A 13,681-nucleotide genomic window follows, 5' to 3' on the forward strand; every position below is an offset into this window, starting at 1 on the left:
GGGGAAAGAATAGTACTAAAAGAATCACCCATAAACTTCTTAGCCTGTTGACATTCAAACAAGAATTATTTTTTGTTTGTAAATTCGCCATGGACAGAAATCCCCTAAAACAATGCTTCCTTAAATCTCTGAATGGGAAAAGGTATCGGGAAGTATTATTCAAATGTCTATATATGAATTAAGAGTTTGTTTCGCATTTGCTCTCTGCCATGTATTATTTTCAAATAACAGAAATGTTCTGATCCACTAGCAATCGAGAAGCTTGGTACTTTTTTTATAGATTGCCCGAAGCACCAAAAGCCGCAATTATCTTTAATTGTTCTATATGAACTAAATACAGATACATGTTGGAGATTTTATCCTTCAGCACTTTCATATCACTGGGATAAAAGGTCACAATCAATGCAAAAAAAAAAAAAAGTAATCAAGTCAAGAAATCAATGATCATATCTTTTATTTTGTTGTATATTGCGAAGCAGACTACATATATCTCGTTGAATAGTCTAAATGACTTGACAGTACCAAAATAAGATGACTTCATAATAAAATGAGTCTCGATGGAGCACAACAAATTCAAGATATACACTTGGTTGTTTTATATTAGAATCAAATCACCCAGAAACTTTGCCATTAATACTGATTAATGTAATAACTTGGAAAATAAAAATGGTCAAACAATTTTGACTTGGAACAAGTTGTAATTTCTTACTGGAGATTTGATAAACATAAAGAACAACCAAGACAAAGACAGACAACAGTACAGTACTGACAATACTTCATATAATAACTATAAGGTAGTCAAATAAAGTCAATACCTCAATATAAAATAGAATTCATTACAGAAATAACAATTTTTAAAAAAACAGCCCAAAACTTGTAATAACTAATGAATGTCATTAATGCTAAAGCTAAAACTGATTGGTCTAGAATCTATAACAAATTAAGATACAACAAAATCAAATAAATTTCCTGAAAGTGGACAACATTTAAAGGAGGAAACAACAACAATTTGTAAGTTCTGAAGAAAATATTTCCACATTTATTCTGTCCATTTTCAGGAATAAATCATCGTTAAAGGATGCAAGTTTGTATCTTGTCCTTTTTGGTCCGTGAACTGACTACATTCTGTAAGAAATGAAGTCTTATGTAATTAACAAGTGAGAGCTAATAAAACAAAAAGCACTTTTAGGTACTGTAGAACACGTGGACTCCACGGTCCCTATATTACAGACAAAGATCATATTGAGGTTGCTATGTTGTCAGCCACTAAAAGAAAACAAACAAAATAAAAGAATCATTTTCTAGGATTTCCATTATAAACATTGAATAAAGTAAGTTTTGGAGATCTACATAACCACATTATCTAAATTATTATGTACATCTTTTAATAGGTAAAACATGGCTACCATAATATATGCTACAAAATTGAATAATATAATATATTTCTTATATAATGACGATTCATATACTCTCCAACAGTACAAAATAATGAGATGATATACACATTTAGGAAGATAAGTTTTTTGTCTTTTTATAATGCACCAAAACTCAGAAGCCCTATACAAACTACAAGCTGAAGATTTCCTTAAACTACAATCATACAAAAATAAACCTTTTTAGCAAACAAGCATATTATTAAAATGATAACTCTGTAAGCATTACTTATATTATATAAAAACTATACATTGACTGTCACATCTGTCACATACAGAAACAGCTCTCAACTGGACATAAAAAATACAAGCAATATTTCTTCTATATAGATATGATTATTAATCAACAAATTTTAATACAAAACTAAACCTAAGTTATTCAAAATATTTGTCTTGGAATTATTTTATCTTTTTTTGACAAAAGGAATTTCAAAAAGCTATCATAATTATTAATAAATGTAAGTAATGGTAAAATGACAGTAAAATGATATATAATATAATAATAAAGTCAGCAACAAACAACACAAAACAAATAAAGATTAAGAACTAAACACAATGGACAAGGAGAAACTGAACACAAAACCCTGTGCTGCTAGAAAACAATAATAAAAGAGAAAACAAAAAAAAGAGACCCTGTAGTTTATATTTTATCAGACCACTTTAATAGGACAAACACATATCACACACAACCATTTTAACCTGTAAGCTCAGGTAAAGGTTTAATTATTCTATTTTAGGACTAAGCCACATGCCATTAAGTAAATTTTATGATATGTTAATAAATGCCGCAATATTTTTCTCACCAAAGCAAACATTATTATAATTTAGGTAAGAAATTGATCCAAAGTTGGTGTTTTGGTACATGTAAGTATCTGAGTATTGGAATCACATTTTAATTGAACACAGTTTGTTTAAGAAACGGAAAATCATATTTTGGTTTAAATGCAAACACTTTGACATGTTTTTATCAGAAATAATGAACTAACAACAGACATGGAAGAACATAACAACCACAAATAGATACATAACAATTGTATATAAACAAGCAAATCATCTTCAACATATGTCACAGTATAATACCATGCAATCAATACACAATGTCAAACATCACAAAGTTTTTTTTTATTCACCACACTTCCTATTTAAAAAAAAAATGTCATCTAAATTAGATAGATCAAACCATGTCATGATAACGCAAAATATTCTCTTCCCTAATTAGAATAATCACAATATAATCACACAAAATAGTATTCACCAACAGATAACATAGAGGAGATATATCTCTATGGTAACAGTAATGTCCTTCACCTTGACAACGACCATGACATGACACTCAACCACATCAAAGTCATACATGCAATTCTACAATTTCATCTATTCAAAAAAATCCATGCCAATAATTGAAGATGAAGTAATGACCACAAATATAATAGAAAGTAGTCATTTTCTATACATGTATGTAATATATCACTCAGCTACTGTATATATATATATATATATATATATTTATATTATTAATAACTAGTCACATTAAATGAATTTTATACATCTTTTTTTGACAGTAAGTAATCTTACAACACTTGCTTCACAACCACCACCAAAAACAAAATGGCACCATGAAAAAGTTGAATGAAATCTAATAAGAAGTCTCAACAAAACTGATAAATCTAATTATAATGTAGTTTATATACTATCTACAATCAATATTCTAAAACAGTTCATTGGTATAGAATAAAGTATAATATATATATATATATAATAAGTAAGTATATTAACAATAAATTTGCTATAAACTAAGATTCTGCTACTAATACGAGAAGACCTCTAGGAGGTTGACTCCATGGTTGTAAAACATGTTCATGTGGTTTGCGACACAAGTTCCCAAATTGTCATATTATATATGACAATATACCTGGGATATGATGATAATACAAAAATGGAAGATTTGTAAAGTCAAACCTTCAGCTCAATGCTGAAGAAGATATGTATTTACTTCCTAAAATATGGAATAATGAACACTCTCAAGGCAGTCAAAATAAAACCTTACGAGCAAAAATATAAAAAATTTAATAAAATCTCCAACAATACTGCCGGTGAGAAAATGTTTCTACAACACTTCCAGTAGTAGGAGGTATGTCATCACATTTTCTACACACAAAGTCTTTCAAGAACTTATTTTGGCCGCAAGCGATTTATACAATCCACTAATCAAGGTTTCCACACTTTAGAAAGAAAACATTAAGAGCATAAACAAGCAATACTTGTAGAGCCCTTATAGAAAATAAGTTCCTCTATTCATAACAAGATTACCAGTCACTCCTATAGTACGTAATCAATCTTTTTATAATATATATATATATTATTCAATCTTTGGTTGGGTGACAGCGGGTTCAGCTGCTACAGAATTTTGGAAGTTATTGAGATTGTCTCGTGTTGGGGTGGCTCTGTGTTTACTGGGACTGGGTGAGGAAGCAACAGACACAGGTAAGGTTCCAGACGCTGATTTACGTTTAATGTATTTAGCTACTTTTAGCTTGTGAGTATCCAACTGACAATGAACCTTCATTTCGTACAATGACGACACCTTCTCAGCACACGGTTTACACTCATATTGTATCTGTTCTAGTTTTAACATCGGCTGCACATTTTCTGGCACCTTGCCACCCGCAAAACACAATGATTGTTGATGATTGACACAAGCATCTTTAGCAGGATAAACCATCTGACATTTTTTACATATGTACCCTACATCCACCAAGCTTTCAGTAATCAAGCGGAAATCAGTAGAACCAACCATAGTTTTCAGCTCAGTTAACTGTTTACAATCCTGAGTATATTGGGCCCTGGTCGATTTAGGGTCTGATAATTTCTCTCCAACATGCTTTATTGCTTGTTGTGGTATCTGTAACAATGTCAGTGGTGTTCCAAATGCTAAAGGGTCATATGCCATCATATGTTCAGCTCCTGAAATACACAACAAAAGCCACATTAAGTTATAATTAACAATAAGATTACTTTGGAATTACAGAATCCTTGATAAATGCACCCAAGACACCAAATTAAAGTATTTATCTATTGCAACTTCAGTTTGATGAAAACCATTCAATAAAATGGTAAAACAAATACCTGGAAACATTCCTGGTTGCATCATTGGCATTCCTATTCCAGGATAGAAACCAGGTAATCCTGAATACATGTAGGATAGGAAGTTTGGATCCATACCAGGTAAGAAACCTCCTAATGCAGACATCATTTGGGCATTCATGGCCATTTCAGCAGCTTGTTCTTTGGTTGGAGCTGTAAATAAAAATATAGTGAAAGCAATGAGTACAATCAGTGTGATTTGATGATATATCTGATCTAAAAATCATATTTATCTATCAAAATTTGCATCAGATCACTCTCAAAACATTTTAATTGCAAGAAAAGTACCCCAAGATGCAAGAATCTATTTCAAGAAACCTTGTTTGTCACATGACTTGATTGAAGGAGAATTCATTTTCCAGCTTGTATTTTTCGTTAGTCGCTGTCCATTTACCATAAACATCAAAGCCTAAGTAAATTCTTGGATTATCCCCTGCCAATTTCTTTTTCCACCATTTAATCATAGTCTACAGGATGTTGCTGTTTAGGTATCTCAACGTTTTCCCACAATCATTAGCCATGAAATCAAACATAAGACATGCTCCTTACGTCACTCAAGGAGACAGACTTCTAGTTTGGGGCCCCCCTAATTTTTTGTCACGCGGGCATCCCATTGTTCTTTTCTTTTCATATACACCAAATATGCTATACTTTTATTGGAAATAACTACCCTATTACTACTTTCGTGGGAATGTATCTTTAATATCTTGTCAAAAGGCGGATCATTTTACAACTAAGGTGAAAAAGGGCACAGCAAACTCAAAGCATCATAGCTCAGACACCCATCATCATCCCAAGATATGTGCATTCATTTACAACCTAATATATCCTATCTTACCATTATCTGTTTTAATGTCCTTCTTTTCTTTTTTCTCTGACTTTACTTTGTTACCAGTATTACTACTACTACTTGGACTGGCAGTACCTGAAACATTAGAATAAACAGTAAGTACTCACACAACAAAGTAGGTGTCCTCAGATGTTATATGCATTACAATATCTGAAGATGCCTAAAGGATGGCAGGTAGCTTAATAATTGATGTCTATTTTTTTAACTGGCACATGTTTATAAAAACATTGCAACATATATGTAGTACTGAGCAGTCATTGATGATAAAGTCTTTATCTAATATTCATTACATATAAATTGTGAAAAATTTAATGCAACTAACCTGACAGTCCCATAGCATTAAGTCCCATGGCTTGAAGTTGAGCTAGATGTGAAGGTGGTGTTTGTGTTTCATCCCAAACTTTTCTCATTCTATCCATATCCCTCTGTTGTCTTAGCAATGTTGATACACCAGAAGGATCAGACATCTCCCGCTCAGCATCATTTTGTGATGCAATATATTTGCGCACATTATCAATATGTTTTTTCGTGAAGATATGGTCCTGTACAGTAAATTTGTGAGAATATTTGAATTTGCACAATTTACATTCTTCTGGTGTTTTATGGACATCAACATCACTGTTATAACTTTTAGAATATGCAAGCTTTGACTTCTTTTCTTTAGCTCTAGCATTTTGGAACCACACCTGAATTACTCGTTTTGGAAGACCAATCTCTCGACCAAGTAATTCACATTCTGCCATGGTAGGTGTTTTATAATCTGTAAACAAAGTTTTCATCACTCGTACCTGCATGCTAGTCATCTGTGTGCGGTAGCGTTTATTGATATGATTATGTGTGTTGGGTGATGATGGGTTGCTAGTATAGATGTTCAACTCATCATTTGCTGCCTCTGACATAGTATCAGAAATAGAATCATCTAAACTTATTCGTCTATTATGGTAATGATCTTCCATGCTAAATTCACTCATATCTGTGGAAGGCCCATCTGACGTTTTGTCATGATTATCTGTAACAACTTTGATTGGCTTACTGAGATCTAGTGGAGTGTCATCTTCTATAGAAGTAGATGGTGCCTTGCTCTCAGTTTCTGATCTCTTCGCACTTGTTTTACCTCCATCTGATGTAGAATGAGCATTTTTCGGGGTGCTGCTCAAATCACTTATGTATTTTTTAAAGGAATCTTCATACAACTGTTGCATGGACATCTGTACAGAATCAGCTCCAGACGGGAAACTGATATTTGACTGATGCATGAATGGAAGGTAATTTGACATTCCAGGTGAGATTAGTTTATTCAGATCATGGACAGAATTTGGATTTGAAGACATTGGTCCAGAATGTGGTTGAGGAGTTGGTGGACTTCCATCAAGAGAAGCATCTGGAATAGTATCAATGTTAAATTCCCTTTTTGCCATTTCTTCTGGATGTTTGGTTGCCAAATGAGATTCAAGCGCAGACTTGGCCCGGAAAAGAGCCCGGCAAAAGGGACATCTTTTATGAATGATTTGTTGATGGGCTCTGTATTGTCCTTTTCTTTCTCTTGCTCGTGTATTCTGAAACCAAACCTGAACTACTCGTTTCTTGAGACCAACCTCTCTTGATATGTTTTCCAGCTGTTTTCTACTTGGATTACAGTCTAGTTGGTATTTCTGGTAGAGATAATCAAGCTGTTCTGGAAGAATTGTGGTTCGTAATCTTTTATCTCTTGGCTGATCTAGATCATCATCACTTTCAAACTTTCTTTTCATGCCACTATTTCCTTCATGCTGGGCAAGAGATTGAAGGACATCAAAAGCACTATTTGATGAGAAGCCTGGGAATAGAGCAGGATTAATACTATGAATAGCCTGGTGTTCCTGCCAAAGGGTAAGTCTATTAAATGAAGCATCACACTTATCACACTGGAAAGTTGATGATTGTGCAACACTAGATGAGTCATCAGCAGCAGAACTAAGATTGGTATCATCATTAGGAGACATGCAGGAATCACTATCATCTTCATCATTAAATCCATCATCAGCACTTGAACTATTAGCTGCCGTGGAATGAGAGGAAGTGGCTCCACTCATATTATTTTTATTTTTTGACTCAGGATTACACATTCTTTTCTGATGTTTGATTAGTTCATAATATCTCTGGAAAACTGCACTACATTTCTTACATTGATAGTTCAAACCAGGAGTTCTCTGAAAAGGTGAGATTGGTTCTTTGGCTTCTGTTGCAGGTTGGTTTTCATAGATTTTTCTGGCTTTTTGACGAGCATTTTGAAACCAAACTACAATTACTCTTGGACTAAGGCCCAGCATCTTGGACAAATGTTCTAATTCATCATCTTTGGGGTAAGCATTCTGCTCAAAATATTCCTGAAGCATTTTAATTTGATAATCTGTGAACCGTGTCCTGTTAGCTCTTCTAAAAGCTGAGGCAGACTGAATTGAGTGATCAAATGAGTTGTGTGATTGTTCATCATACATAGCGCCGTAAGAAGGAGTTGGTGTATTTGGTATTGAGGTGTTTGGTGTAGATGGTATGGAAGACGTAGTAGAGGGGGTGGAAGCATTTGAACGACAGTCATATTCTTTTCTATCTTCAACTATAGTTAATCTTGGTGGTTCTGGTTTAAAACATAGTTCATATCGGTCTTTCTCTGAATCCATATCTATATCATGACTGTCTCGATCCTCATCATCACTGGGTTCCTGTTTTATATCAGTAAGTTTACCTGTCTTTTCATATTCATCAATATCAATAGATGTGGAAGGAGGATTGTTAAAGTTATATGGAGAATCTTTATTTCTTTGTCTCTCTTTAAATAAAGTATTCCTGAACCAATGTTTGATCACTTTTTGCGGTAAACCCGACAGATCTGACATCTGCTTTATTTGATCATCACTAGGTGAATTAGTGATATCAAAGTGGGCACGCAAGATCTTTAGCTGATCATCACTGATTCTGGTTCGCACTCGCTTTTGGTTTGCAGCTGCTGCTTGTTGCATCTGTTGTTGAGCAGAGGTAAAGCTAGAATCCATCATTGGAGGCATGGGGGACATAAAATTAGACATATCCATGCCTGGCAACATCATTGGCATCATGGGAGAAGGCATTCCCATAGGCATCATTCCTAGTGGCATTGGCATCATTCCAAACATAGGCATCAATTGGGAAATATCAAAATGATTTGGTATTTGTGATGGGGGAGGTGGCGGAGGCATTTCTTGTTGAGTGGGTTTATCTGTGGTTGAAGAAGAGTGTGGGGTAAGTGGAGCTTCAGGTTCTTTTGGTTGTTTCATTTCAAAGTCAGTTTTAAATTTAGCACCAAAAGTTTCTACAGCACCAATTGGTACTATTTCTTTGTGTACTTCTTCTTGGTGTGCTTTTAAAACCCATACACTTGAGAATTCCTTGTTACATTCAGAACAATGACTTCTGTTTATTTCAGGCATATCTGGTCTTTCTTTTTTCACTCTAGCTGATTGTTCTGGCATCACTTCAATTTTCTCCTCAATCTCCAATTCTTTGACTTCCTCATTTCTGCCTTCCATTTTTTCTTCATCTTTTTCTTTCTTAGCTGGGCATGCCTGTGTATACTCATTAAACTGCATTACACATTCAAATCCAATATTTTCCAAGAGATTTTTCTGAACTTGTGGTTTAAAGCGACCATAAACATTCCTTGGTCTGGCTAAAGCAGCTCCAGTACTCAGATAGCAGTATATCTTCTGATGTTGTATCAAAGATTCTTGGTTGGTAAATGTTGAGTTACATTTTTGGCATGTAAGATTACTGTTGTTGTTTTCTTTATCCTTTAAACTATCAAGTGTTGAAGTATCCATTCTTTCTTCTTCTTTTGAAATAATTTCCTTCTTCAGTGGTCTGTCAATTACATCTTCATCATGTTCTTGTTTAATTGTTGAAATAGGGAGCATGGGGCTGTCATGGCTGATAGAAGAGTTATGGAAGGTTGATGATGAAGACTGTGTCTTACTTTGAACTGTGGTTGTGTCTGATTTAATAATGCTGTTTGAAGAAGACAGGGGTTGGCCTGTACTAAGTAAACCAGGGGATGGGGATGACGTTGAAGACGTTGGTAGAATGCCTGATAAACCTGGCATCGCTGGAAGTCCTGACATACCTGGGAAGATAAGAGACCCTTGAGGGACATTACTAACCGAAATCTGAGCCTGAGTTTGGTGTATCATATCTGTTAGTGCTTGGGCTTGTTGTGTTGAGACCTTTCCTAAATCTGGATTTTCTATTAATGGCAATGTAATGTCTACGCGTCCTGTCATGGCCAATTCATGGATCTTAGATGCTCTGGTTTGATGGGCAACTGATCTAATATGAATATCTAAGGTAGCTCCCTGGTTATATGCGACCCTACATATATTACATCTATAGGGCTTACGTCCTGAATCAGGTGATGTTGTGGCTGTAGATGGAGAAGAAGACGTGGAAGGAGGAGATGATGCTGATCTTGTTGTGGTAGTTGATGGTTGGGAAGTTGGTAATGAAGAAGACAAGGAGCCTTGATGAGCAGCTTGTTTCGATTTATGCAGATGAGAGACTGAATTGTAATGAACCAACAGAATACTCTTTTGTGTAAAGGATTCTTTGCAGACATCACATTTAAACGGTCTGTTGGGATCTAAGTATCTATCTACTGGATAGCCGAGTTTCTCTCCTCGTCGATGTTGTAAGGTTTTATTATGACTGGTTAAGTAAGTTTGTTTAGTAAAAGCTACTTTACATCTGTGACATTTAAATTTCCTATTATGATCTTCATAACTTCCTTCAGCTATAGCTTGACTGTTCATATAATCTTCCATAAACTGTTGTTCTCTATATGTCACATCACCATCAGTTTTATCACCATCTACACCCGAAAAGTTCACATTTTCATCTGAAATAGCACTATTATTTAACATATCACCCTCATCGTCATAACAAGAATTATCATCCGACATATCTTCATCATCTCGCATGTTCACAGTTTCAGTCACTGACATTCCATTTCCACTTATATCAGATATTAGGTTGGCACCACTAGCACTATTTTTAACAATATATTTTTCGAAGCCTGGATTTGTATACAAAGCATAAGCTTTTGTATTTAGCTCACTTAAATGTTTTTCCAGTTCTGTTTTCCCAATATCACTGTGAGTTGATTCTAAATGTTCGAATATTTGTTGAACACCTTTCATGGAGGCAGAACAGATGGGACAAGATGAAACTGATTGAACTAAATGATACTGCGAATGAATGTTAAGCTTGTCTTCTGTTGGGAATACCACAGAACATTGAGAACATGAAAATTTGGCATCTGACAGGTTGTTGCGCCTGGCATGGATCTCTCGAAAGTGAACTTGTAATGCTTGAGCTGTTTTAAAATACTGATTACATCCTTTCTTCCAACACAGGTAGCCGGGACCTCTTGGTGTCTGCTTTAGTTCTAGATGGCCCAGTTCATTTTGGTGAGCATACAACTGATCGATATTACCAAAAGATTTAGAACAAGTTTGACAGCGATACTGTCTCTCTTCATTCTTCTCTGACACCATTGAACTATCTACAGCTGAAAGAAAACAATGCATATTAGTTACAACACATGGAATTAACATACTTTCAGATCACATTAAAAACTGGAAAAACATTTTTTGCAATATTAAATGTATATTATGTGTCACTATCTTATTAAAGTAGAATTACCTTCATCTCTGATAAATTTAGCATGATCAGCTTCAAGTAAATCCCAGTTAACATCCACCTGTTTATCAACATTTGGCATCCCAGAACCCAATTCTTCTGCTGGACTGCTGGATCTCACGCTATCAGACTGTTCAGCGATGAGAAGGATTCGCTCCAGGCCCTCGGGTTTAACATTATGTGCATTCAGAAGATGGGATTTGATTTGAGAAATCTGTGGAAACTCTTCCTGGCACAATGGACAATGATACCATTTTACTTTTATTGAGTTTTTGGTCGCAGTGTTTTCAAGTCTGATCTCATTAACAGGTTTTACATCTTGCCCATCTGTAAAGATAAATATGTAATGTCAAGAATGAGTAAAATCAATTAACTATTTAAACTTGAAACCAAATGGGACATTGAAATGGGATATCCTTTAATAGCAGGTTACACGTAACTTATTTAAGTAGAACAATCACCCAGCATTTTCTCACATACAGCCCAAATGAAATATCCTTTATAAATCATCAAACCTTTTGTATAAAAGAGATTATAAACAGGTCAGTGCACATCAAAAATAGAAATTTCCTAATCTCTTGTAACTCAGCACAAAGCAAAATAGACAAGATTATTCTGGTAATTTACATTAATACTATTTATTAATGAATTGAATAATAAATAATATCTCCTCTATAAAACTTTGTTTCCATAGATGAAGGGCTAAACAATATAGAAACATGCTGACAGTAGTCAATGAGATAAAGGACGGGCATTTCTTTTATTTATGTAAAGGGAGTAGACAATGCTAGGTTATTAGCCATTTAGAAAAAATGGTTGGCGTTGCATAGATAGTGAGATTTTCTTTGTTACACGGAAAATGAATCTTGTTAAAACACATTGTCAGGTTTGCTAGTGTCGCTTAGATTATTTTTATGTATCTTATTAATATATTGGTATATAAACAGTATAATGTGCGAGGCTCTATGCTATTCACCATTAAAATCTATTGATAATTAATATCTTATTTACTTTCACAGGTTGTATAATAATGATTTGCCTTTGTGTTGGTATATATTATAACTACCAGTAATACTGCCTCAGTTCATGGGAAAAGTGGAAATTAATCAACTTTTCATTTAACCGAACACCAACAAATCTTAACAAAAAACTTCCATTCTATAGAGACTGAAAAACAAATAGTCCAGTTTTGCTAATTTTATTCTTGTAAAAAATTATATATGTATTATGAAGAAATATCCCTTCTTAATATTTATTTTGAGAATAGTTTTTAATACTATAAAAACATCTTATTGAAGATAAAACAGGATGTTTAATTCTGATAAAGTTTAAGGTTTCATAAGATAATAATACTGATAAATTTCTTTCTTATTTCTCATCTAGGTTGGGGGTTTTGGTTTATAAATTATTGTATTTTAATTACATTGCTGGAGAGGAGTCATAATAAAAGAATGCTTACATTATATTAAATTATATTGAGAAGATATTTTATGTATGGGAGTAAACTGAACCGATCCAGTTACCCAACATGGGATTATGTATAAAAGAAGTTTGGTATTGATATAATATGCAATGTGTAAACAGGGTGGTCTACATTATTAGAATCTTCATGCCTGGAAAGTTAAAAACATTGTGATATCTTACATCTGATTTTATAACTTATTTCATTAATGAATAGAGTTATAATTTGTTGTGTGTGTATTTTCTTCCTTTTTCATAACCTTTTTTTTAGTTAAAACTTAGAATATGCAGCATACCTGTACTTTTACTGATTGTTGCTGATGCTGAACTATTTGGCGAACTCTGTATTGTTGAAGAACCTTCAACTTTGACCTCTGTTGCTTCTGTCTCACCCAGTTTGATGTTTTCTGGTAGATCTCCTTCTGGAAAAGAGAGCAAATTAAAACCAACTTGAGAAACATATTAATTGCACTTGTACCAGAACACAAAAAAGTGGGAAATACACCACAAGATTTGGAATAAATATTTTTTCATTAAATATTGCTTCATGTTGCACAGACAGAATAAGTTTACTCTATAGTGATAACATTTTAATTATAAAGTTATTTTTTGCTCATTTGAAACACAATCTTAAAAGAAAGTTCTTCTAGTGGAAAATTTATGAAGAATGTTAGTTAATCTTTGTAATCTAAGTTTACTAAAACAGAAGTTTTGCCTTAATTATCAAAATAAACTATGGTGTTCTAATGGAATTCTCCAGCGGTTTATCATCTTGATAAATAAATATTACATTCCAGTTTTTCTTCTTGTTGATTATCCTTATGGTGTAATATTTAATGATCATTTCATTTCAAACTTGTGTAAAAAGAGCAGATGGAAAAAAACTTTGATGGAGGCCTCTGATGATAAATTAGGTATTAGAAGATAAAAACTGCCCTATAACTGCTAACTGACAAAATATTTATCTTCAACCAAAACATTGTGATAATTATTTTTGCCAAGTATTAGTCATTTTTAGGCTAAATATATTTTCTCAGGCGGCTGTTGATTAATTTTCTGATAGAAATAGAGTTATTTCATTAGTTTT

At 33.7% G+C, this 13,681-nt stretch overlaps 1 protein-coding gene across 3 annotated transcripts in view; it reads right to left on the bottom strand.

The window, feature by feature from the left end:
* Positions 1-437: 437 nt before the first annotated feature.
* LOC126815155 (zinc finger homeobox protein 4) overlaps positions 438-13,681 on the bottom strand; it is a 60,210-nt gene continuing 46,966 nt past the window's right edge. For all 3 annotated transcript variants that reach the window (XM_056099455.1, XM_056099454.1, XM_056099456.1), the window contains 6 exons: positions 12,891-13,016; positions 11,137-11,460; positions 5,750-11,002; positions 5,416-5,502; positions 4,560-4,730; positions 438-4,397 (listed from right to left, as the gene is read on the bottom strand). In XM_056099455.1, coding sequence (XP_055955430.1) covers positions 3,793-4,397; positions 4,560-4,730; positions 5,416-5,502; positions 5,750-11,002; positions 11,137-11,460; positions 12,891-13,016 — 6,566 coding nt within the window. In that variant the 3' untranslated portion in view covers positions 438-3,792. The remainder of the gene's footprint in view (positions 4,398-4,559; positions 4,731-5,415; positions 5,503-5,749; positions 11,003-11,136; positions 11,461-12,890; positions 13,017-13,681) is intronic.

This window comes from Patella vulgata, chromosome 3, assembly GCF_932274485.2.
Source record: "Patella vulgata chromosome 3, xgPatVulg1.2, whole genome shotgun sequence".
Lineage (NCBI taxonomy): Eukaryota > Metazoa > Mollusca > Gastropoda > Patellidae > Patella > Patella vulgata.